Source organism: Malus sylvestris, chromosome 12, assembly GCF_916048215.2.
Source record: "Malus sylvestris chromosome 12, drMalSylv7.2, whole genome shotgun sequence".
Taxonomy (NCBI): domain Eukaryota; kingdom Viridiplantae; phylum Streptophyta; class Magnoliopsida; order Rosales; family Rosaceae; genus Malus; species Malus sylvestris.
In genome coordinates, this window is record NC_062271.1 from 24,720,804 (window position 1) to 24,747,006 (window position 26,203).

The 26,203-nt window shown below is 36.6% G+C and overlaps 2 protein-coding genes across 2 annotated transcripts; one reads left to right on the plus strand and one right to left on the minus strand.

The window, feature by feature from the left end:
* The first annotated feature begins 16,530 nt into the window (after window positions 1-16,530).
* LOC126592292 (basic leucine zipper 19-like) lies at window positions 16,531-18,527 on the plus strand. The gene is made up of 4 exons (XM_050257999.1): window positions 16,531-16,679; window positions 17,593-17,683; window positions 18,183-18,309; window positions 18,424-18,527. The coding sequence occupies exons 1-4, from the start codon at window positions 16,531-16,533 to the stop codon at window positions 18,525-18,527; spliced, it is 471 nt and encodes a 156-aa protein (XP_050113956.1).
* A 5,245-nt stretch (window positions 18,528-23,772) lies between these two features.
* On the minus strand, window positions 23,773-25,681 carry LOC126593950 (two-component response regulator ORR25-like). The gene is made up of 5 exons (XM_050260127.1): window positions 25,143-25,681; window positions 24,936-25,012; window positions 24,790-24,826; window positions 24,533-24,653; window positions 23,773-24,410 (listed from the first exon to the last, which is right to left on the minus strand). Exons 1-5 carry the CDS (start codon window positions 25,417-25,419, stop codon window positions 23,927-23,929), a joined length of 996 nt encoding a protein of 331 aa, XP_050116084.1. The 5' UTR covers window positions 25,420-25,681; the 3' UTR covers window positions 23,773-23,926.
* Window positions 25,682-26,203: the final 522 nt, after the last annotated feature.

Sequence of the window (26,203 nt, forward strand, 5' to 3'; positions counted from 1 at the left end):
ATTTTAATGCATGTACATATATTTGATGCAATTTATGGCAAATATCAAATTCACATAATTCAACAATTATGAGTATAATGCATACGCAATTTATGTAGAATCTAAAATTTGAAAAACGTAAAGTTGAGTCATGCATTATGGTGAATGTTCATGCTATCAGGGCTGCAAAAATATCAAGATAAAAATCGTTGTTTTGAAAGAACTTGATTGCATGATGATATGGATGAACTGGTTTGATGCAGAAAAATTCTTCAACGTCAGATTCCTAGGCGTAGTGGTAGAAGCGTACTGATAACGTGTTGTGGTCTATTTTATCTAACAAGGTTAAAGGGGGCCGACAATAGAGGGAGAGAGATTAAGAGAGATGTGTTTGTAAAATTGTAGGGGAATGCGTGTTGTTATCCCTCCTACGTTGTGCCTTTATTTATAGTAGTACAAGGAGAAAAGATATTCATTCTTCCCCAAGTAATACAAGTTGTAATAAGAAAGGATAACTAGAATCAAATCTAATATAAGATTTACACAATCACACTTAAACTAGGAATGTTTACAACAATTTTGAAGTTGTATTTTTTATTTTTATTTTTTAAAAGACCAATTGATGGCTTTGTGGCAATCAACTCTTCTAGGAGCTGGGAAGAGTCACAAAGGCATTTCAGCTTTCCTTTGGTCACCATCGTGTGATTCACCAGCGTCATGAATCAAATCCAGGATGTGCATTGTGGAATACGGACCTGAAATTCATCTCTAACCACTGGGACACCCATAATGGTTGTTCTGAAGTTATTTTAAAGATTGTAAGATTATTAGAGAATTCTGAATCTTGCCCTAAACCTTTATTTTTTAACTTAATATGGTTAATTTCGTATTAGATGTCTATCTTGATTCATACTAAGAAAAACTGAATTTAACACATTTATTTACGAGTCAAATTCGATATAACATGATTTGACCCCAAACATAATTAGATCAAGACCTAATCAACAGTCGAATTTGTGTTGCGATTTCGAGTGACTTTGACCCTCTTTAAACCACTTGGATGAAGACTGAAAATCATATTTGTGGATGTCATAGTTCATGTTCTAATTTGCCTTTCAACACTTAACAACTGTTTGTACCTAGTTTTACACTTGGGCCTAAGTATTAAAGTAATTAAGGAATGGGCTGGACATTTAGTGTTTGTTTATTATTTAATTAGCAAAAGCCGAAAGCACAGTCGGTTTAACAGTAATCTTCAAGTGAAATCCGACATAATATTTTTTTTTGCCGTGAACAAAAACCACATATTAGGAAATGTGTAGCGTAGTAGGTAATATTATTATTATTTTTTTTTGGAAAAAACTGTTCTTTGACCAAAGTACCCTTAGCGTTCAAATGATAACTATGTGTATATGAATTTAAATAATAGGATGTTGAATTGAGCAGTCTTGAGCTTGAAGATCAACGATGATGTTTTAGAAAGAGAAATTGTAAGCACAAAATCTATGGAGAGAGAAAGATCGAAGAGAATGAGGGAGTATTTCACTGATATTATTTCTTCACAGTCTCAATGGATACAAGGATTTCCTATTTATACTAGTTACATTCCTTACACAGTAAGTAAACTAATTTTCAACAAACTAACAACTTTTATCGGCTAATCTCTTGACAAGTGGTCTTCTTGATCGTTGAATTGAGCTTGACTGTTTATAGCTTTACATCCCCCCTTAATCGCATGTTTGGTGGAACCAAACATGAGATTGGAACAGTGATGCTAAAACAAGGAAATCAAAAGACCCTTGGTAAGGATATCATCAAATTGTTCTTAGGAAGACACATGATGCACTACTAAATCTCCTCGAATCACTCGTTCTTGGACAAAGTGATAGTATATTTTGATGTGTTTAACCCTCGAATGAAAAACTGGATTAGCAGACAAGGCTATAACGGATATATGATCACAATACAACAATGGAGGAGTTTATAAGGGAACCTGTAAGTCACCCAGAAGCTGCCTTATCCATGCCAATTTTGCAGCAGTTATAGCTAAAACCCCTATATTCTGCTTCAGTTGAAGATCTAGAAACCGTGTGTTGTTTCTTAGAAGCCCATGAAATTGGACTGGAGCCTAGATAAATAGTATAACCAGAGGTGAATCTCTTATCATTGTGATCCCTGCCCAATCAGCATCACTATATGCTTGTAAAGACAACTTTCCAGGCTGAAATTGAATACCATAGTCAATAGTACCATTGAGATATCGAAGAATTCGTTTGACTGCAACTACATGTGAATCCACCATAAGAGAATGCATGAATTGACAACATTGATTTACTGCAAATGCAATATCTGGTCTGGGAAATGTAAGATATTGCAATGCACCCACTATACTTCTGTATTGTTCTGGAATGTGATAGAGTTTGCCTTCTTCCTCGAGTAATCTGTGAGATGGAAGACAAGGAGTAGGACATGCTTTTGCATCATGCATATCAACTTTGGCCAATAAATCCTTGATATACTTTGTCTGAGAAACAAACAAACCAGAAGACCGATACTGAATCTGTAATCCCAGAAAGTAATTAAGTTGTCCCAAGTCATTCATATCAAATTGTTGATTTAAAGCTAAGATCACTGCAGATATATCACTAGAGCTGCTTCTAGTTAAGATTATATCATCAACATATAACAACAACACTACAATACCAAGGTCAGTGTGTTTTACAAATAGAGAAGGATCTGCAAGTGATGGTTTAAAACCCAAGCTTGGTAAAAAACTAGTAAACTTCTCATTCCAGGCTCTTGGAGCCTGTTTTAAACCATACAAGGACTTTTCCAGCTTGCAAACAAAGTGAGAAGGATGAATATGACTGAGAAAACCTGGAGGTTGAGCCATATATACTTCTTCATTCAATTCTCCATGCAATAATTCATTTTTGACATCCAATTGTCTCAAATTCCAATGAAACTGAGTTGCAAGTGCAAGAATTAACCTTATTGTGGTTGGTTTGACAACTGGACTGAAAGTCTCACTATAATCAATTCCCTCATCTTGACTATATCCCTTGGCAACTAATCTTTCCTTATACCTGGAAATGGATCCTTATAAACCCATTTACAACCAATTAGGTTTTACAATTTGGAAAAGGAACAAGATCCCAAGTTTGTTGAGTGTGTAGGGCACTGATCTCATCTTGCATAATTGCTTGCCACTCTGGAACTTTACTAGCAGCTCTGTAGGTAGTTGGCTCAACAATAGAACTTTCAGAGGTATTTATAATGGTTGAAAGAGCTTTCCTTTTAACAATTCTAGTCTTAGATCTAGTCTGCATTGGATGAAGACTAACTGTAGGTATTGGAAGAATAACTATGAGACTTTCTGGTTGAAAATCAGGATCCACATGAATATGGGACTGTGTAGCTATTGTAGATTCTGGAGATGTCGACAAAAACTCTGAAGCACTAGATGAGGTAGTGGGGATTGGCATGGTATTGAACAACTCTGGAGCTAAAGTTGGAACATTCAAAGACTCTTAAGCACTAGTGGGTTTACTAAAAGACTTGAGGCAGTAGGGATTGATGATTTTGATGATGCAGATCATGATGATTAAAGTGTACGTGATAATGATAGTGATGAAGATGATTAAGGTTGTGAAACAACAATATTAGTGTCTGCAACTAGAGGAATAACTGGAGTAAGAGTGTGTTGTGACATAGATGGTGATATTGCTAGTTTAGAGACCAAAGTCATGTAAGGAAAAGGATTTTCATCAAAGAAAACATTTCGAGACACATAAAATTTCCCTGTGTTTGGTTGTAGACAAATGTAACCTTTGTATTGTCCTGCATATCCCAGGAAAATACACTGTGCAATTTTTGGTTGAAGTTTGTATTATATGGTTTTAACAAAGGAAAACAACTGCAACCAAAGGTTTTTAAATGTGTTAAAATATGAGTTGTGCCAAACAGACAAGTATAGGGAGATTTCATGGATAAGGTAGTGCAGGGCATTTTATTAATTAAGTACACTGAAGCAGCCAAGCATGAAACCAGAACTTTGAAGGTAATTTGGAAGCATGCGGAAGTGTTTAGGTAGTTTCAACAATGTGCATATGATTTCTCTTAGCAAGGCCATTTTGTTCAGGAGTATAAGGGCAAGATTTATGATGCCTTGGTTAAGTAAAAACTATTTGAATTTATTGCTGCAATGCTCACCACCACCATCACTTTGAAAAATTTTAATTGCAGTTGAAAATTGAGTAAGTAAGAAAGCATGAAACTACACAAATGTTTGACTTTTATTCATTAATAGAAATATCCAGGTAAACCAGGTACATTCATTTATGAAAGTAACATAGAATTTGTAACCCTCAATTGACAATGTAGGAGAGGGTCCCCACACATCACTGTGAATGATTTCTAGGGGTTTTACAATCTTATTGGCAGGAAAAGGAAATGGTAACTTGGTGATTTTCCCTTCTAAACAAGAAACACATACATGCCTAGATTGATCTAATGAAAAAGGAACCTGAGATTGGTTCACCATTCTTGCAACAACAACATTAGAAAGATGACCTAATCTGTTGTGCCAAAGAGATGTATGATGACCAATAATGCATTAATGGTGTGTAGGTAAGTGAGATGCTTAATATGCTTGCTTGAGTATGGATGTAGGTATTTGGAACGGAATTAGGTACAATCCAGCTCTACACAACCTCTGGAGAACTATTATCCCTATGATCTTGTCTTGAATCCAGAAACAAAACTCATCACATATAAACCTACAGTGATTGTCTTTGCATAGTTGATATACTAACAATAAGTGTTGAGATAACTTGGAAACATGCAATATTTCTTTCAATTCAAAATCATATTTAGGAGCTTTTAAAATGGAAGAGCCAGTATGAGATATTGGAAAACATGAACCACTAGCTGTGGTTATAGTGTTTTTTCCTGCGAAAGGAGTTGCCAGATTGAGATTTGCCAAGTTTGATGTCATATGTGAAGTTGCACCAATATCAGCTACCCAGAATTGCTTATGTGGAGCATAAGGTTGGTAATTAACATGCATGGCAGAGAGGGTTAATGGTGGTGACCTGCCTTGATATGAGAAATTTGCCTTATGATAACACTAGATAGCAAAATGCCTAAATTTCCAACAAATTTGGCATTGCATAGGAGAAGAAGAAACGGTGGTGGGAAAATGTCTCTAAAAGCAATCACAAGCAATATGACCTCTCTTGTTACAAATTTGACAGGTTGGCACATCATTGATGAACTTTTTGCAAGTAACAAACCTTTTCTTTTAAAGTCATTGCCTTGAGTTAACATAGTAGGCATAAAAGAATCAGTCTACTGAGAATTTTCAAGTGTAGCTTCCTCTGCAATCAATTGAGCTCAAAAGTCTTCAAGTGAAATAACATTGTTTCCCCCTCTAATTACTATTCTGATAGTATTGTACTTCGATGGTAAACCTTTAAGAGGTATAATGACAATATCATCATTATCAAATGGCATTCTAGTAGCAGCCAAATGATCACGGGCATCCTTAACCATTTGCAGATACTGAGAGATTGATTCAGATCCCTTTTTAATATTATGTAGCTCAGTTTTTAGCTGAAAGATACTTGCTTTTGTAATAGTTGAAAATCGATCTTTAAGATTCATCCACATCTCACTTGCATTGGTGCAGCCAATGATACAAGACATACTAGTAACAAATATAGTTGCAACGATAAGTTGCATTACAACACGATCATGCATTTTCCAGGTTTGATATGCTTCAGTTTCTATACCCTTAACATCATAATTATCAACAAAACGAGATGGACCTTGTGAAAACCATCAACAAAACCAAGAATTCCATGGCTTTCAAGAAGCAATTGCATTTGATAATGCTAGACTAGGTAATTCGTATCATCTAATTTGACAGTAACAGAAATAGACACATAAGGAATTAAATTTGTGATTGGAGATTGCACTATTTGTAGCTGTGCAACAGTCACCATGTTGACTTAAATCTTGTAAGCAAAGAGGAAGATCAGAGAAAATTTCTTGTAGAAATTAGTGTTTTGAAGAATGTTCTTGATTTATCTTGAAGAAAAAAGCGAATACAATTTTGCAAAGAAGATTATCACAGAAGAATCGACTAAATTTCATGTAATTTCCTATCATTGGAGATGACGAATCGCATACCACAGCAACTACAGAGATGAATGCAGAAGCAGAGAAGATTAGGATTGGAGAGAAGAAACCTTCCCTGGTGAGGATACCATGTTGAATTAAGCAGTCTTGAGCTTGAAGATCAACAATGGTGTTTTAGAGAGAGAAAGTGTAAGCACATAATCTAGAGAGAGAAAGAGAGATCGAAGAGAATGAGAAAGTATTTCACCGATATTATTTCTGTTGGAAATTATATATTATAATATGAAATATTGTAATATATAATTTTAATAATTGAATGAAAAATAGTGTTAACCAATTTCTTAGAAAGGTTATGTTGTTTAGGTGTATTCCCTTTGTTTGTACCATACTTAGGGCCTCCGTATTTAGATCTTGTATAAATACTCGGGGGACTCAAATGTAATTATGTAATAAAGAAAAGGGCAAATATGTAATAAGTGAGAAGCCCTTATTCTATAAAAGGACTCCTCACTCTCCTCATTGGGGGAAGCCAATTCCTAGGCCATGAAGCCTCATCACATCCCCTAAGCTCTAAGCTCTCTCAAAGCTCTCACTCTCATATTCAGAGTTCTCTTTCCCTCAGAAATACAATATGAGTGTGGACGTAGTCCAAACCTTGGGGTGAACCACGATACATCTTGTGTTATTTACTTTCTTGCAGATTCACGGTCGGATTTATGTTGTTCCAAGATCCCTCCGGTTTTGTGCATCAACACCCTTGATAAGTGATGTATACTTATAGATGAAAAGTTACATTTTCTTTAATAAGTGGAAATTGGATTCTATATAAACCCATGAAACCATTGGTATTAGATATAGAAAATTAGAGTTAATTTTTACTCTTGAGAAATAGGGTTTCCCCACTTTGTTTCTCAAATGATTCGTGTGTCAACTTCCGAGTCGTGTCTTGAGAGTACGGAATATATAAAGTTCGCCAAAGTCCAAAGATTGAAGTGCTTTGACTTCGGATTATAGATTGTTGAATCTTGGGAGATAGACGCCTATCGAAGTACAAGCACAAGAGTAGAGGCGAAATTCTATCTTTAGGACATTGCATTTATGCAAGCCTCAATCTCCAAATTTGTCAGTTATTCTAACTTTGTCTCTAATTGTTTATATTAATCTCATATAGATTTGATGTTGTGAATTTCTTTATGATTATTATCATTGGAATTATATTGTATTTTTCATATTTTCTAATATTGCTCCAACAATCTAAAGATAGAATTATATCTATGGAATTATTAGAAAATGTGAAAATGTGTCTGCAAGATGTATATGTAGTTTACAGGAAGCAAAAGGGAAGATATATACTTGTGGACGAAAGTACTTGTATGTTTTGATAGAAGTGATAGAAGTGATAATAAATAATGCATGAGAAGAATGTCCATGGAAACCGTTTAGCGGTTCCTTATGATGTATATATGCATATGTGCATAATGTATCTGTCTACATGGCTGGAAATTGCATCTTTCTGTCAAGCCCAAATTATTTTAATCTGAACAAATGTGTGAAGGAAAGGGATGCCCTGTTAAAGGTGCTCTACTCTGATGCTAGACAGAAGGAATATGGACAGAAGGAATATGATCATTCCTTCACAGCTAGGTTAGCATGTGTGGATGCACTATTAACGTGGACAGCAAGGCCACTGCATGTGGTTACTGACTGCTTCAACAAGGACAGCATGGATGCCACTTTCTGTCCTTTGTTTATTGCATGCGTCTGTAATAATCTTGTATATAAGTTCTGCTGCAATTGTAGCAGAACATTCATTCAAATATATTGGATCCAAACTTTTATATGGTATCAGAGCACCGATCTTGGTGACTCTGGAAGGCTCATTTTTGCTTCCGCCACAAACACAACCATTTTCTCTTCATCAAACCCAGCCACCATGGGCGACCAGATGATACCTCATGTATCTGATCCTCTTACTCTACATCATTCAGACTCACCAAGTCTTGTTTTAGTCTCACAACTTCTCGATGGACACAACTATGGACAATGGAGCCGCTCCATGCGAATTGCTCTCAGCGCCAAAAATAAACTAGGGTTTGTTGATGGTTCAATCAAGAACCCTGCAACCACTGATGCTAAATATTCAATTTGGCAGAGATGCAACGACATGGTCTTATCTTGGATTTGGCAATCTGTACAAGGCAACATTGCTCACAGTATACTCTACTGCAAAACTGCGACAGCAGCATGGAGGGATCTTGAGGATCGATTCTCGCAAGGCAACGATTCCAGGATCTATCAAATCCGACAAGAGATTGTCGAACACCGACAAGGACAGCTATCTGTTTCAGATTATTACACAAAATTAAAGGCTTTTTGGGATGAATTAGCATCATACCATGAGCCCATTGCTTGTGGATGCGAAGGATCCAAGGCGCATGCAGACAGGGAAGAAAAAGAGAGAGTCATGCAGTTCTTAATGGGACTGAACGAGAACTACTCCACCATCCGAGGCTCTATATTAATGATGAGCCCACTCCCGGATACACGACGAGTCCATGGATTGGTTCTCTAACACGAACGCCAATTGGATGTGGTGAATCGTCGTGAACCCACTGCCCATGCAATGCAATCCAGTCGTTCAACAGCACCAAAAGGAGGCTATGGCACCCACAACCCTAGTTCACGAAAGCTTTTCAAATGCAGCTACTGTGACGGAGGACATCCAGTTGAACGTTGTTTTTTTCTCATTGGCTTCCCTGAAGGACACAAATGGCACGGAAAGAATGTGCAGCCCAGAAATAGGCGTACACCTCCAGCCTCCAACAATGTTGAAACACTCCCTTTGACAACTGCTCAGATTGACGCAACCAAAGTACCCATCTCCAGCAATCAACCAACGTTCACAACTGAGGAATATCATCAACTTATGGCCCTCCTTCGCAATAAGAATGGTACCAATCTGCCGCTTGCATATGCAACAGGTACACAACATTCTCCGCATTCAACAACCTGTTGGATCGTAGATAGCGGAGCCACAGATCATATTTCTCACTCATCACCCATCCATAATCACACTAGACCCCAACATGATTTTGTTGGGTTACCAAATGGTGGACAGGCTGCGATTGAATCCATTGGGACTATTAAACTGTCACCCAAGCTCACCCTTCATAGAGTTTTGCACGTACCACAATTTCGTGTGAACCTATTGTCTGTGAGTAAATTAACTTGGGCATTGAAATGTATTGTGATTTTCTACCCGGGTTTTTGTGTTGTGCAAGACATGGCTACGAAGAAGATGATTGGCCTGGGCAAGCAGTTTAATGGCCTCTACTACCTCACTCCAACACAAAATCCTCATCTCGCCAACCATGTCAACCATACCTCGACACTGTGGCACCAACGTCTTGGGCACCCATCCTCGGCACCTCTTCACTCTTTATCCCAGACCATTCCAGAAATTATTTTTCATTCTACACATGTTTGTGATATTTGTCCCTTAGCAAAGCAAACTCGTTCATCATTTGTTTCCAGTTCAATAAAATCAATTGCACATTTTGATTTGATCCACTGTGATATTTGGGGGCCGCACCAAACACATACATCCTCTGGAGCACGTTACTTCCTCACCATTGTAGACGACTTCACTCGATTCACATGGGTTCATCTCATGCGATTTAAATCTGACACACAAACCATAATCCACTCGTTCTTTTCTTGGGTGAAAACACAGTTTAACCGTGACATTAAAATTCTTCGTGCCGACAATGGGGGGGAATTCATTTCTCTACGATCCTTCTTAGATACTCATGGCACTCTTTTTCAACACACCTGTGCTCACACCCCTCAACAGAACGGAGTCGTTGAACGCAAACATCGTCACCTTTTAAATGTTGCCCGAGCCTTACGATTACAAGCTAACCTACCTTTAAAATTCTGGGGAGAGAGTGTACAAACTGCCTGTTACCTTATCAACCGCCTCCCAACACCTCTGCTTTCCCATCAATCTCCCTATAAACTTTTGCATGGGACACTACCTGTCTACACTCATCTCCGAGTTTTTGGGTGTTTATGCTATGCTACCAACCTCACTCCCTCACACAAATTTGATGCTCGTGCTCGTCGCTGCATTTTCCTAGGATATCCCCTTGGTCAGAAGGGCTATCGCGTTTACGACCTTGATAGCAAGCGCATCTTTACCTCTCGAGATATCATCTTCCATGAACATCTTTTCCCTCTTGCTAACTTACCACCAGAACCTGCCCACCCTACCCCGGTCTTACCTGTTCCCCATGACGACCCTACTCCTGCACCTTCAGACCCCATTCCCACTATTGATCTACCTACCTTATCACCCGCCTCATCCGCTCCCTCCCTTCCTGACGACCCTACTCCTAACATACTTCCTCCAACCCCAGACACTCCTACCTCGCCACCACCAGCACCATCATCTCCTTCGCTGCCCCTAATTCCCCTTCGTCGATCCGCCCGCATTACACAACCCCCTGCCCACCTTCGTGACTATCAGACCCATCTTGCTGCTTTGCTTCAGTCCAGCGCCATCTCTTCCACCATGTCCGGCACACGATATCCTCTTCACAGGTATGTTTCTTATGCTCGACTCTCTCATGCTCATCGTTCCTTTGTTCACAATGTCTCTCACTTAGTTGAACCAGCCTCCTATGAGCAGGCACGCCATGACCCTCACTGGCTTGCAGCTATGCATTCTGAGCTTGACGCACTTGAAGCCAATCACACCTGGACTTTGGTTCCTTTACCCCTCCACCAACGCCCCATTGGATGTAAATGGGTCTTCAAAATCAAGTATCATTCCGACGGTACCATCGAACGCTACAAGGCTCGCCTTGTCGCCAAAGGGTTCATGCAACGCGAAGGTATTGATTACAAAGAGACGTTCGCCCCCGTTGCTAAGCTCATTACCGTCCGCTGTCTCTTGACCATTGCTGCTGTTCGCAGCTGGTCTCTTCACCAAATGGATGTCCAAAACACTTTCCTTCACGGTGCACTCCATGAGGAAGTATATATGTTACCCCCTCCTGGTTATCGTTGACAGGGGGAGACTATGGTTTGTCGACTTCACAAGTCATTATACGGACTCAAGCAGGCATCTCGCAGCTGGTTCCAACGTTTTTCATCAACCATTCAAGAAGTTGGTTTTCAACAGTCTCATGCAGACTACTCATTATTCACTAAAGTTTGTGGACACTCCATTACTGTAGTATTGCTCTACGTTGACGACATGATCATTGCAGGAAATAATGAGGAAGCTATCAGTCAACTCAAGCAATTTCTTAGTGGATGTTTTCGAATTAAAGACCTCGGACCATTAAAATATTTTCTGGGTGTCGAAGTTGCACGGTCCAAAGCTGGGATTTCCATTTGCCAACGAAAGTATACTCTGGACATATTGGAGGAAGCTGGCTTGCTTGGCGTAAAACCTGCCAAGGTACCTATGGAACCCGATTTAGTGTTGACAACAACAGGTGGTGATGCCCTCAAGGATCCGACTCGATATCGACGTTTGGTTGGAAAATTAATATACCTTACCATCACTAGGCCAGATATTACGTATGCAGTGAATAATCTCAGTCAGTTCATGCAAGAACCAACACTCCATCACCTTAAAGCAGCACATCGTCTCCTTCAATATCTGAAAGAAGCACCAGGACAAGGGTTACTATTCCCTACGGAGAACCAACTTAATTTGATTGGCTACTGTGATGCGGATTGGGCTAGATGTCCGATCACACGACGATCAGTGACAGGTTTTTGCATCTTCCTTGGTAAATCACTTGTATCGTGGAAAAGTAAAAAGCAAGTCACGGTGGCAAGATCTTCAGCAGAAGCCGAGTATCGCTCCATGGCTGCAACCACTTGTGAGCTTACTTGGCTGAGGAATTTGTTGAATGATTTGCGTGTAAATCATCCTGAGCCGGCAAGGTTGTTTTGTGACAATCAAGCTGCTCTACATATTGCAGCGAACCCTGTGTATCATGAACGAACCAAACACATAGAGCTGGATTGTCATACTGTCCGTGAAAGGATTCAGAGGGGAGAGATCGAGACGTCTCATGTGCAGACGGGACGTCAAATAGCAGACATATTTACAAAGCCACTGAGAGCACCTACCTTCCATTCACATCTTGGCAAGTTGGGTGTTATTGATATCCACACTCCAACTTGAGGGGGAGTGTTAAAGGTGCTCTACTCTGATGCTAGACAGAAGGAATATGGACAGAAGGAATATGATCATTCCTTCACAGCTAGGTTAGCATGTGTGGATGCACTATTAACGTGGACAGCAAGGCCACTGCATGTGGTTACTGACTGCTTCAACAAGGACAGCATGGATGCCACTTTCTGTCCTTTGTTTATTGCATGCGTCTGTAATAATCTTGTATATAAGTTCTGCTGCAATTGTAGCAGAACATTCATTCAAATATATTGGATCCAAACTTTTATATGCCCTCTTTCCAAAAACGCTCGAAAGACAGAAAAGATCGATGATGCCGTTTGAGTGGTATCTATCAATTGGCTTTGTTGTATATGCGAAAAGCCACATTATGGCAATTTGCAGATATTTTCTTTACCATAAAAGCAAAGATGTAAATGGTGGTGCGTCTTGGACTGCAGAAATAAAGATGCATTTTTTGTGGCATGCATCTTTGTGTTCCTATATGTGTGAGCCATCACAATCTTTCAAATGGGAAGATGGGTCTTTTGGAAAGTTTTTAGGAAAAACATGAATGGAGCATATTCTCCTTCATAGAGAAACATATGGTGTAGAGATATTTCACTAGACATGTCTTTGTTCAATTTCCTACCTTCATGGATGTCCCATACCTTGAGGCAAGGTGGGCGAGACGCAGACCATGGCAGTTTCTCTTGAGGCATGTCAGTTGCCATTAAGGAAATGGCTATCTGTTCAACTATGTGGCTGATGTATTGCGGTCGAATAAGAGAAACCGTAATTAATATGCACTTTCAAATGAAAAGGGTCTACTCTTTTATTATAAGAGTTGTGTCGGTTAAAGGAATAGATGCAGATTCTGCAGTGATATATATTTGGCATGCTTTAGAAGATCCGCTATGAGTCATACTAAGTCCAATGAAATTTCAATGCGAGTGATAACGACTCAAGTGATGTCCAATGAAATTTCAATGCGAGTGATAACAACTCAAGTGATGTTTTCTCATTGAAAGGCACATTAGACATAATTGGTTCTAGCATGAGAAGTTTGAAAGTTTAAAGGCTAAAGACAAAGAGTGCTAGCAGTGTTTCTCCTAGGAAAGTTCTAGTGAGGGTTTTGATGCCTGATAAATGAAAATAGACCAAGTGAATATATATATATATATATATATTACCATTCTTAAATTTGAATACGTGTTCATGGGCTAGTATGTAAACTTCTACATACCGACTAGATGTATTATCAAATAGTGATAATAATGTTGCAAAATCCTTTATTTGATTTCTTCGAAGAGATTAATTCATCAATTTCAAGAGGTCTAGAATGATATCATCATATTATTACGAACAATTATATGACTGTAGTCATATATGATGCAACACTTAACTTTCTGGAAGATTTCTTAAGAAGCATTTAGTTTATGTGTTTTGCTTCTTTGTCGAGGAGGGTGATGCATTTGCCATGTCAGTCATGGAGAAAATGAATATTATTGAGTGTTATTCAAAATGATATCAATATAGAGAAATAATCTTGAAATTGTGGGGGTCTTTCACAAAGGAAAAGACGATGTGCGGGGCATTTCGCATAATTGTATTGGACATGCATGATGATACTTATTAAGTAAGCATATAAATGGACATGGACATTGGGTCATGTATGTTAGTCAGAGTGTGGAAAGGATGAAAGCCAAGAAGTGCTTTTTCCATAATGGCTAGTGAGGCATGAAGACCTAAGAAGATAGATATATAAGGTCTATCTTAGTTGTTCCTTACTTCTTAAAGTGGAAAATGTGATCGATTTAATGATAGCATTATAAGAAACTACAATTATGAAAGAATTGTGGGGGTTGGTTAAAAGTAATTTGCTGATTGAACGACATTTAAGATGTCATCTCCTGTAATAAGTAATTGTTTAAGGTATGGCAAGGTTAGAGACCTTCTTATAACTACCTTAAATGTGGGGGAGTATGCCCAAGTATTAGCAAATTACTAACTAAAGTCCCAACATGTATGGTTGAGGACTTGACGTTGTAAATCAACTACTCTCGTATAAAATATAATTTTATAAAATGGATTGTGTACACCATTAAAAATAGTCAACCTAGTAGTGGATCCAATTATTAAAGGTTAGACTAGAGAGTAAGTTGATCATCGAGAGGAATGAGGCTAAAGCCAACATAATTAATGAATCAGCCGAGCGGAAACCTAACTTAGTTGATTGGAGATCCCATGGTCTAAGTTTAATAGACAAACTGGTTGGGCATGATTCAAAGAAGTTAACACACTATATACCTCATTCATATGATGGAAGCAGTGTGTTATCTGCAGACATTTTAGGTTGTATATTTATACTTAATGACAGTGATATCTTATAAATAAGATGAATAGAGCAGACTATTCTTAATTAGTGGTCACCTATGTGAGAGTAGAAGTGGGTCGTTTTTATGAGAATGAGATGGCTAATTTCTCTAAAGCTCTCATGAATCCAGGATTGTTCAGGACCAAAATGAACAAAACCGTATGAACTGGAATATATTAGGATTAGTGATGTGTGTTGCTTATTGTCTCGGTTTACTACTGCAGTGAACAGTTCAAGATTCTATATTCACTGCGTCACCAAGTAAAGTAAATCCGATAAGTATTCACTAGGGTAGGTTCAAGTCCAAAAGACATCTCTCCCGATGCATCTCTTGTCCGCTTGTACTCTCAAATTCTTCCTAATTTTTTATTCATGTGGGGGATTGTTGGAAATTATATATTATAATATGAAATATTGTAATATATAATTTTAATAATTGAATGAAAAATCGTGTTAACCAATTTCTTAGAAAAGTTATGTTGTTTAGGTGTATTCCCTTGATAAGTGATGTATACTTATAGATGAAAAGTTACATTTCTTTAATAAGTGGAAATTGGATTCTATATAAACCCATGAAACCATTGGTATTAGATATAGAAAATTAGAGTTAATTTTTACTCTTGAGAAATAGGATTTCCCCACTTTGTTTCTCAAATGATTCATGTGTCAAATTTCGAGTCGTGTCTTGAGAGTACGGAATATATAAAGTTCGCCAGAGTCCGAAGATTGAAGTGCTTTGACTTCGGATTATAGATTGTTGAATCCTGGGAGATTGACGCCTATCGAACTACAAGCACAAGAGTAGGGGCGAAATTCTATCTTTAGGACATTGTATTTATGCAAGCCTCAATCTCCAAATTTGTCAGTTATTCTAACTTTGTCTCTAATTGTTTATATTAATCTCATATATATTTGATGTTGTGAATTTCTTTATGATTATTATCATTGAAATTATATTGTTATTTTTCATATTTTCTAATATTGCTCCAACAATTTCTTCACAATCTCAATGGATACAAGGATTTTCTATTTATACTAGTTACACTCCTTACACAGTAAGTAAACTAATTCTTTACAAACTAACAACTTTTACCAGCTAATCTCTTGACAAGTGGCATCTTCTTGATCGTTGGATTGAGCTTGACTGTCTATAGCTTTACATAGGACAGACAGTGTACTTGCACGGGATAGACATGTCACTGCAAAATTATAGTTTTGAAAAGTATAAAATGCACTTCCCATATATTCCTAGATACATATCTAGCAAAGCTCGTTGTGTTAGGTTTAACACGATGCACGGTTGGTTTAAAAATAATCTACAAATAAAATCCGACATATTTTTTTTTTGGCCTTGAATAAAAACCGTATAGTAGGAAATCTATAGCGTATTTGATAATATTATTACTTCTTTTTGGAAAAAAAAAAAAATTGTTCTTTGACCAAGGTATCCTGACCGTTCAAATGATAACCGTGGGTATATGAATTTAAATAATTGGCCAGACAGCGTACTTGAGGGTAGACATGTCAATGCAAAAGTACAGTTTTGGAAGGTATGATATGCACTTTCCATATATTGCTAGATACATATCTAGCAAAGTTCATTGTTGTTAGGTGTAACACAATTCCTTGCAAATTTCTTGTATAAAAGCAGTCTAGGCAAACCTCGAAAATGCACCTACCACCTTCTCCTCTCTTCAGCTATTCTCCAAGCTACTAATGTGCACGCATTCCCTTTCATTTTGCATTTTGATTTTAGCTTATAAATTAAAATTTTTTGGTTACAAATTTCTTTCATGTTTGTGCAGCTAAAAAGAAATCTCGAACTCACTAAGCATTTAATATGAACTTCTCCAAACAAGCAGCTAAGGCTTCTGCAGGGCATCATTCTGCCAGCTATTCACCTTCTTCACTTGATGATAAGTCTTCTCACATGGAAATGACCCTAAATGTTGGAGATGTTGGGCCATCTGACCCCAAGAAATTGCTGAGGTGAGTAAGGGTTGGTTTGGTACTGATGTGCTTTTATAAAAAGTGGATATAAAAAAAAAAGCTGAGCTCAAAAAAGTTTTTGGTAAACATTTAAAAACAACTTATTTTCACAGTTTTGAGTGAAAAAAAGCTGAAAACTTGAAGCAGCAAAACTGAGCTTATTCTCACAGCACAGCAGAAACAGTTTTTTTTTTTTTTTCAAAGCACATCAATACCAAACCAACCCTAAGTTTGCTATTATTGATGTTGTAAACTGTAGCTACGTATGCTGATAATAGGATATATGCAGTAGCACATGTTTTGTTTTGTTTGAGGCATCTTTGTCGATTTGCTCTCCAAACTTGTATGAAGCTGCCAATTTTTCTCTGAACTTTAATTTTAGCCAATTATTCTCCTGAACTTTTATAATTAGCTAATTTCTTCTTTGAAATTTAATTTTAGCCGATTATTCCCATGAACTTTTATAATTAACCAATTTCTTTTCTGAACTTTAATTTTAACCGATTACCCCCTTAACTTTTATAAATAGCCAATTTCCCCCCGGCATTAGATTTTAAAAAATTTCATTCAATTTTCCATCCATCTTGATCAGCGGACAACACATGACATTTGTACGAGGGCAAAAAGGATAGAAAATTGGATAGGTGAAAAATTAGAGGAAATTTTTACAACCTAACACCATAGGGAAATTGGCTATTTATAAAAGATTAGGAGGGATTCGGCTAAAATTAAAGTTTTGGAGGAAAATTGGCTTAATTATAAAGTTCAGGGAGTTAATCGGCTAAAATTAAAGTTCAAGGAAGAAATTGACAATTTTATACAAGTTTGGGAGGGCAAATCAACAAATACTTCTTTGTTTAATTATTTAATCTCAATTCTCTAATGGCTGAATACATTTGAATTTATTGTGTAGAATTCTTGCCAATAGGGAGTCGGCAAGACGAGCTTACGTGAGGAAGCTAGAGTATGAAGCGAAACTCCATCAAGATGCTAAGGAGGCAGAAGTAATTCTTCATATTTATCAATTATTTTCTTTTTCATTCATTTGCCATAAGTGAAGCAATTGTTGTGCTTCGGTTTTTTTTGTTTGCTTGTTTTTTTGTTTTTATACACTAATTTTGGGAATGACGGTTGGGGCTTAGTCACACTACACGAATAATCTAATTAGTTTGTTAAGTTTTACAAATCCATCGATTTTCATCGTTTAGTGAAATTTATTGATATCAAAATGATTCAATTTTGGTCACACATTATATAGAACTTAATATTGTACTATCGACCAGTTAGGATTGCTAAACTCATTTTTACCAAAAACAAAATCAGATTTTGGGGGATTTGAACTAATTGGGTGCATAAAGAGAAGCATATCCCCAATGTTGTTATCCCACAATAACATTAATTAATTGGTTACCTTTTAAAATATATTGAGGCGAGAAATTAATTTGATATTTTAGAGTAAGGTCAAAAACCAAACTAATAATCCAATTGTGTATTTGTCTACAGGAGAAGGTGGCAAGGCTATCTTCACAAGTGGCCTTTTATGAAAGGAAACAGGGTCTACTGCTAATGGAGAACATCCAAATAAAGGAGAGGATCAAATATCTTGAGAATTACATAGCGCACAAAGATGGTATTCATATACACACGACCACCATATATATATATCTCACGTACAATTAGTCCTACACTAAAGTTATATGTTAATATATATACAGTTGTTTTGATTAATTATTTGATATTGCAGGGGAGACTCTGGAGCTCTCGGTAGAAAGAGAGAGGCTCCTTTTGATTCGAGAGATGCAGCGTGGCAGCGGCAGTGGTTTTCCAACAATTAATTTAGATAAATGAATTGAAATGTTTTCTTAATTTCCTATCATACAGAGACACAGATGAAACTTTAATTGGTTTTTATGTAAAAGTTGTGGTGTTTCATTTCCTTGTTATGGAATTGTACCGTTCGAACAATGCTCGACAAATTCAGGGAAATAATATCTATACATCTTTCTTCTTTCTACAGCTCTGTTTATTTGTATGTGTTTTTAATTTCTGTTTGATTTATTCAATTCAAATATAAAAATGAATAAAAGTTTGTAAAAACTAGAAAAAACTAGTGCGTTGAGAACACTTATTCAAATTTGAGAGTCTTCTTCGCGTTTAAAACAAAAATTGGGTCAAAATGAAGACTTTTGTCACTGTCGATGAAGTCCACGACCACCAGTACCCAATTGAAATCAAGCAATTAATTAATCTATGTATTTTTGTAACATAGTTAATAATTCAAGCCTTCCCTTGGGTCGATTAGATCGGTTTAGACTTTGAGAATAAAGACGAATATGGCTGCGGAACAAGTTATTAGTAAACTATGCCATGATGCATTTTTATGGTGTTGATTGTTATATAATTAAGAATCCATATAAACTACAAATGAAAGATTAGAGAGTCCAATGTTTTAGTGGATAGATTATTAGACTTCTACCCATGCATTTCAGTTTCGAAATTTTGTCTTTCCTATATTATTGTAGGTAATAGTTTTGAACTCTTTCCCCTCTCCTTAATAATAGTTTAAAAAATAATAATAATTAAGAGAATATGAGACTCTTTAAACTTCTTGCATGTAAATGGTATCATCAAAGGTAAATCCCTTGTAAACTAATATCTTGGGTAAGATTAAAAACTATTTTAGTCCCTTGACACAACGTCCAAGTCCGCATACAATATTTATAATCACCTCATATATTATTTCTATTTTGAGATTTTATTACTCTTTTTCCTCCTATAATACCCGTGTTTTCACACATTGTTATGCATCTAATCCTGATTTTCATTTGATTCATCATAATATATTTTGGAACAAACAATTAGGCACACTAATTTTTTATAATATATTTTGATACATTTATTTTTGTACAGACATTTAGGTACATCAGTTCTTTTTAATATATCTAAGTACACTTATGTATTTGCATAATTTTGTTCTGTGTCACTAATTTGTTTTTGAAAAGTTTTCTCATTTGGGTACATTATTTGTAATCGGTGGAAGTTAATAATCAATTAATTATAATGTGCATATCAATAATAAATATTTAATGAGGAGACATTTATATACTAATACTGTGACAACTCATCCTAATTTTATCGGATCTCTCTTTGGACATCCAATAAAATTAGGGACATTCTGGGTCGGGGTGTGTTGGTTGACACTAGGAAGGTGACGAAGCCATAAAGTGTTGTGATGTGGAAAATGTGAGTAAATTTAAACCTAAAAGTGTTTAAATGAAAGAGTGTGCTTGTGAGCAGGAATGAACCCATTTCACACGTGAAGTTAGAGCATAAGAAAGTACAGTAAAATTAGGATAAGAACTATACCATCGGAAGTAGTCTCCGATAACAGTGTTTGCCAGAAACCCTAGTCGACACGAAACTACCACTAAAACCTGGAGGGGCGAAAAATACGGGTGAGTGGACCTAAAAATAAAGCTTTGTAAAAACCTTTTTGAAAACATAATAATTCCTCGCCGTAAAACAAGTATAGTTTCTACATATACATACTACGTATAGTGTGAAAGTGCATGCCGTAGCTTGCAATATATCAAGAATTCAATAAGTCACAATAATTCGTGAATAAACACCTAACGTCCGGTAATCAATTAATCTCGCATAACAATCCTATCGTATTAAGTGCTCATCGACTTATGCTGACACACGAGTTCATGCAGAGATATTCTGACATGAACATGATTGGGTGTAATAATGATAGACGCTTTAGTACTACAATCACGTGAAGACTGGTGCTATGTGAGGATGCAAATTTCTTCCTCCCTGTTCTTGGACAAAATTGCACCTACAAAATAAATAATACGTTAGGTCAAGGCCAAGAGCCTCATGCGCCCCATGATGAATTTTTTTTTGGGGGGGGAGGTGGGGGCTTTGGCCGAAGAACCTCCGATGCCAAGGTTAGAATTTTGAAGGAAAAATGTTTGAAGAATTTAGAGAATTTAGTAAGAGAATTGGAATTGAGTTTTTGAGAGAATGAGAAGGCTTTTATAGGGATGTGGCCGCCCCCCTTGGGAGAGGAAGGACCGGCCACTTGGTCCATTTTGTGGGCTAGGTTCTTGATTTGTATTTAATTAGCTAATTAATGGAATAATTTCCTAATTGATTAGATAATTAATTTAATAAAAGAGGAATGATTGGGAAGTTACCTTGTGGAGAGGATTGGATGAGGATGAATGAAATAGGTTTTGAATTATTACCTATTTTGGGTACTTTTGACTTGGTTGAGGGATGATTGCATGCTGCTCACGCATAGGAATCTCGGTCTGCCTTGAGGGTAATCTTGTCCTTTTTACCCAAAAATCCACGTGTCGCCTTGTGATTATTTTTGGCTCCACCCTATGTGCATCACATACAATTCCTAATTGCCTATAACAATCTAGGATAGGGCTGGCACCTACAATGGATCCAAAGTGAGCATACGGTGCAATGTGCACATACACGTGAAAGACTGGCCTTGGCCTGGGAGTACTAACATTGGTGCAGCAACGATGAGCAAATAACGTAAACAAAATCATACAGCGGTAAATCAATAATTTATGTTGACATAATACTATTCACTACCATATATATAAATAAGGTATCCCGTAATAATATGCATACCTGTGCATCTTGTAGGATTCATAATAATCTCACAATTTCAATCATCGCGACAATTCTTATAATGTCAACTTAATTATGGCATCACTTAGAAAATGCATTATTAATCTATGTATGGAAACTCAAATAATATTTATACTATATAAAAGAAAAGACCCACACACAAATACTGGCTAGGTCGCATCCATTTGAACTAGGAAAGTCGAAGTCTATGATGGTAATTGCATTGACACAAAGGCTAGCCGTGGCCGGAAAGTGATCGAAAAAGCTTGCAAACACACGGGCCCTTCGTCGGAAAACTGGAGAGACCTTCAACGAGGTGTTTCATCATTGAAGACACCATGAACTTGCTGAATTCTCGTCGGCGTTCATGTGCAGCAAGCACAAAGGAAGAAAGAGAGCGACAAGAGTTTGCGATGAGGGGGAAAAGGAAGTGCAGTGACAATGGTGATGGCTGGTGGTGGAGGAGTTTGCCGGAGTGGCAACGTGAGGTGGTGCCTCGGGAGAAGACTGAGAGAAGAGAGAGAGAGAGAGTCCAAAAGTGTGGGGAGAGGGAGAAGGGACACGTGGTGAGAAAAAGGTGGAGAGCTTGGGTTAGTATGGGCCCTATGGGCTGGAAATATTAATAAAATAGTAAAAATATCCTTGAAAAATATTAAAATAATGATATAATAATATAAAATTTTGAATAAATATATAAAATAGTAAATAGTAAAATTTTTTTACAAATTTATTTTTCGAATTCGTAGCTTCGTAAAATTTCCATCGTAACTCCGATTTCGATTCAGCTTGCGCCTACACATTCGTACCGTCGCCTCGGGGGCATTTTCATCAATTCATTTTTTTTTTAATTAACAAATTCGTAAAATTAGGGACAAGTTGTCACAAATACTATAAAACCTTATATAATGATACTCTATATAGGAATAACCTCTCCTAGTCATAAATATATTACAGTCCTAACTCAGACTGAGAATAAACTTTACATCATAATAAACGAAATTTTTTCTAGATCTCGTCTTAAGAAACTTGCCTCTGCATATTAATAATTGTCATTTAGTTTAAAAATATGCAATGTCACAAATAAATATTTAAGATGCAATAAAATATTTATCTAAAGTTGTATTTTAAAAAAAAAAACGTTTCTAGCCTTTTCACTTTATCTAATAATAAAATATTATTATTATTATTATTATTAGCAGAGAGCACACAATTTGTGTGTGTGAACAACCGCCCATCTTCTCCCACATTCTCCTCAAGCACAACCATTTCAATTCATTCAACTATCCAAAAAACATCATGATTTCACTTGTATGAAAAAATGATGGTGAGACAACTTTTCTTAATAAGTGCATATTTTTATCTTATGTAAATATTTTGATACAAAGTTACTATTTTGCCCTCCTCATGTCAACATTGTGTATCAAAAGTGAGGGTAAAATAGGAAAAAGGGGCAAAAAGTTCAAACGATACAAAAAATACTATTTTGCCCTTCCCATGTCAACATTGTGTATCCAAAAGTGAGGGCAAAATTGGATGAAAAGGGGGCAAAAAGTTGACAAGCTCTCTTCTCTTAATAGAATAGATAGATTATTTTTAGTATTATTATTATTGCTACTTTAACAAATCTAAGTGATGAACCTATTCTTATCCTAACCCATCAACTCACCCTCCCTCAACACTTTGACTAAATTCAAGGGCTTCACCTTTTTCTTAATTTGTGTTGTTTTTAACCTGAGTTGCCAATAAATATTAGGAAAAATTGCACCAACAAAATCTTGTGGTACTCATATTAAAAAGATTTACATAAATAAACGACCAGACTTCAAAGTGTTTCAAAGTGTACTATCTTCTCCCAATTTTCATCTACTATTGTGACAAATATGAGAACATTAATTGACTTGTACGCAAACTCCATTTCGTTAGTTCACTGTTCACTAAACTTGAACTGATATTGAATTACTTACATATATTTATCTACATTGAAAAAACGAGTAAAGTCTCCTCCATATGTTCCCTATAATCCATGGTATTTGGATAATTGCCTATCTAACACTTTTTTTATGTACTAATTATAATTACTAAGAAATGGGAGAAACTAGTTTAATGAGACAAATTAAGCACGCATCAATGCAGAGGTTGGAGCAATCATATTGATAGAACGGATGTACTTCTCTCTATGCACCTAAGTTTGAATTCCTATTTCTGCAATTTAGGTTAGTTGTAAAGTTGAATATAGATTGTACAAAATAAAAGCATACATCAACCAATGGAACATTAATTGTCTACCTATTTTGCCGAATTCTAACGCTTGATGTATAGATTCGTCGTTCATGCTAATGAGATCATTAATACAGAAAAGAAACAAGAAAGAAAGAACAAATTAAGTGTTGGGAGGCTACTAATTTCCATGTATGAAATTAAGTTCTACAACAAGACAGACACTCACAATAAAATGCATTTTATATTATTTAATATATGTTTTCGTGAGCAAGTACCTCAATATCTCACTTATAATTGTCTCTTTCATATAGTCAGATCTAGAGTACTTGCCCAGCTCTAGGCTCTATAACTCCCCTCTTTCTCATTCAACTTCATTCCTTCAAACTTCTGAGCTTTGAGGACGTGGGTGGTGAGTACAAACACAGTGACAGACTACTATCAACTTCATGAGTATGGTCCTCATCATTCTTCCTTGATGTTAGCCTGAGAGACAGATCCAAATCAAGATCGTGGCAATCCGAAGCCTTTCGTTTCAACGTCTTCAACTGATCTTGTACTAGATTCTTGGTTACAGTGTCGAAATCTTGAAAAGGGCCATGGTTGGTGTTGAAACTTGTGATGAGTTCCCCTGGTTTCAAGGACTCACGGATATTATAGAGTTGGCAATCTTCTTTCAGCGTACGAGTAATCCAGGACGATTGTGGATGATCACCAAATGAACAACTTGTCAGATAATTGTAAGCATTATTACTAGTACTACTAGTGCTCCAGTTGCCTTGAAAGCCAGTGCTACTTCTCGAAAACCTTGGATTTTCAAACGCATTCCAAGAATTCGCATCGCCGTATGATCCATATCTTGGGAAAATCAAGAAAGAAAGAATCTTTTGTGAAATTCAATTCATATATATGTCCATGAAAATGGTAAATTGAGTTAAGGGAAATGTTAATTTAATTTGAGTAATATGTTAATTTGTAACCTGAAGCTGGTAGTGTGGCGTCGGTTATATAACTTATATCCTTGAAGCATGGGGAGTTGGCTGAGGTTATAAATATTTTTATCTCCACATTCACCAAGATGGCCTTGACGATCCGGTAGTACTATCAAAATTAAGGTCATAGATTTTGTAAGAAAATTAACAATATTAATTGGATATTATTAGTAAATAAACAATGAAAACCCTAATTTATCTTCATCATCAATAGGAGAATCCAAGATTGCAAATCTTGTTTATACCTTGGCCTGCGTCGTTGATCTTCTTGCTTCTATACATCTGATTAATGAAAAACATAAAGAAAATAAACATTTCAGAAAATTCACAAGCTAATTATGCAGAATTTCAACAATGATAGAAATTTCCAGAGATTTATAAATCCAGTAACCTGTAAATGGCTCTTGACATGTGCAATACTTAGTCCCTTAATGTTCATCAGCTGAAGAACCAACTTTGGTGTAGCTCCTGGACCAAAAATCATCACCCAAAACCATATTAAAAATGAATTTAATTAATTCCTAAAATTGAATGATCGTTAGATGAAAAAATGAAATCAAGCATAAATGAAAGGGTGTATGATAGAGAGGTAGCTCACTATCTTGACCACCAAGCCTCTCCATGGCGTGGATGAAACGAAGATGAAGATCCGGTGTCCATCGGAGCCTAGGCATCTTGGATCTAACATAAGGTCTAACTGATACCTTCTTTTGATCACCTTCTTCAACTGTGCTGTTGCTTGAGCTTCCTCCGTTGTTTTTCGGCTTACTACTTCCTCCATTGCCGTAATTCTCCCCGCTTTCGCTTCCATCCTCATTTTGTTTATCCGAGGGACTTGTCTTTGAGCACTCAGAGCCTCCCTGGCTCCCCATCATAGCTTGATTAATCTATTCTATTGAAACTCGATCGAGACAAGAATAAGGATTGAGTAATTTTGTGGATTATAGTTAAGGGAACTAAAGGAGATAATTGGGGATTAGAGCCTTGAGTAGGTCGATCGATTGAGAAGACGATGAGGATGAACTTTTCATGGTCTGGCTTGCAGCAGCTGCTGTCCGTATTCTTTTCTCTTCATCTTCAGTGAACACATGCTCAGACAGAGAAGTATAATTATTTACAACAATAGAGACATCGGAGTGGCAAAAGATAGAGAAACTTGCCTCTCTCTTTCCTCTCTCTCTCTGGGGATAGGTTTTAACGATATTTTATTTACAGATATAAGGAAAATAGGTATTTTTAATATATATCATGCATGCATGTATGGATGTCATGCAATTCATGAAATAACAATATTTCTTGTGTCGAATATTTTCTATCCCAGCTAGACCGTGGTCCATCATTTTTATAATCAAATTTCAAACACGGGATAATTACTTGGTAATCACTATGCGTACCCCAATCCAATGGGTACGCAGTATATATGTCTTACCTTAAACAATAAAAGAGAAAGAAGGATGTCATTAACATGAAGAAATGGGTGTAGGGTTAGTCTACGAACGACACCTTTAAAATAATATAATTAAAAAAATGCAAAAACCTGCTCTTATATTATCACATTTTTCATATAACATTTGTACCATTTTTTCTAATGAAGATGAGACCCACATGTGTTAATGGGCCCTAACTCTATTAGAGATGTGATAAAAATATGGTATATAA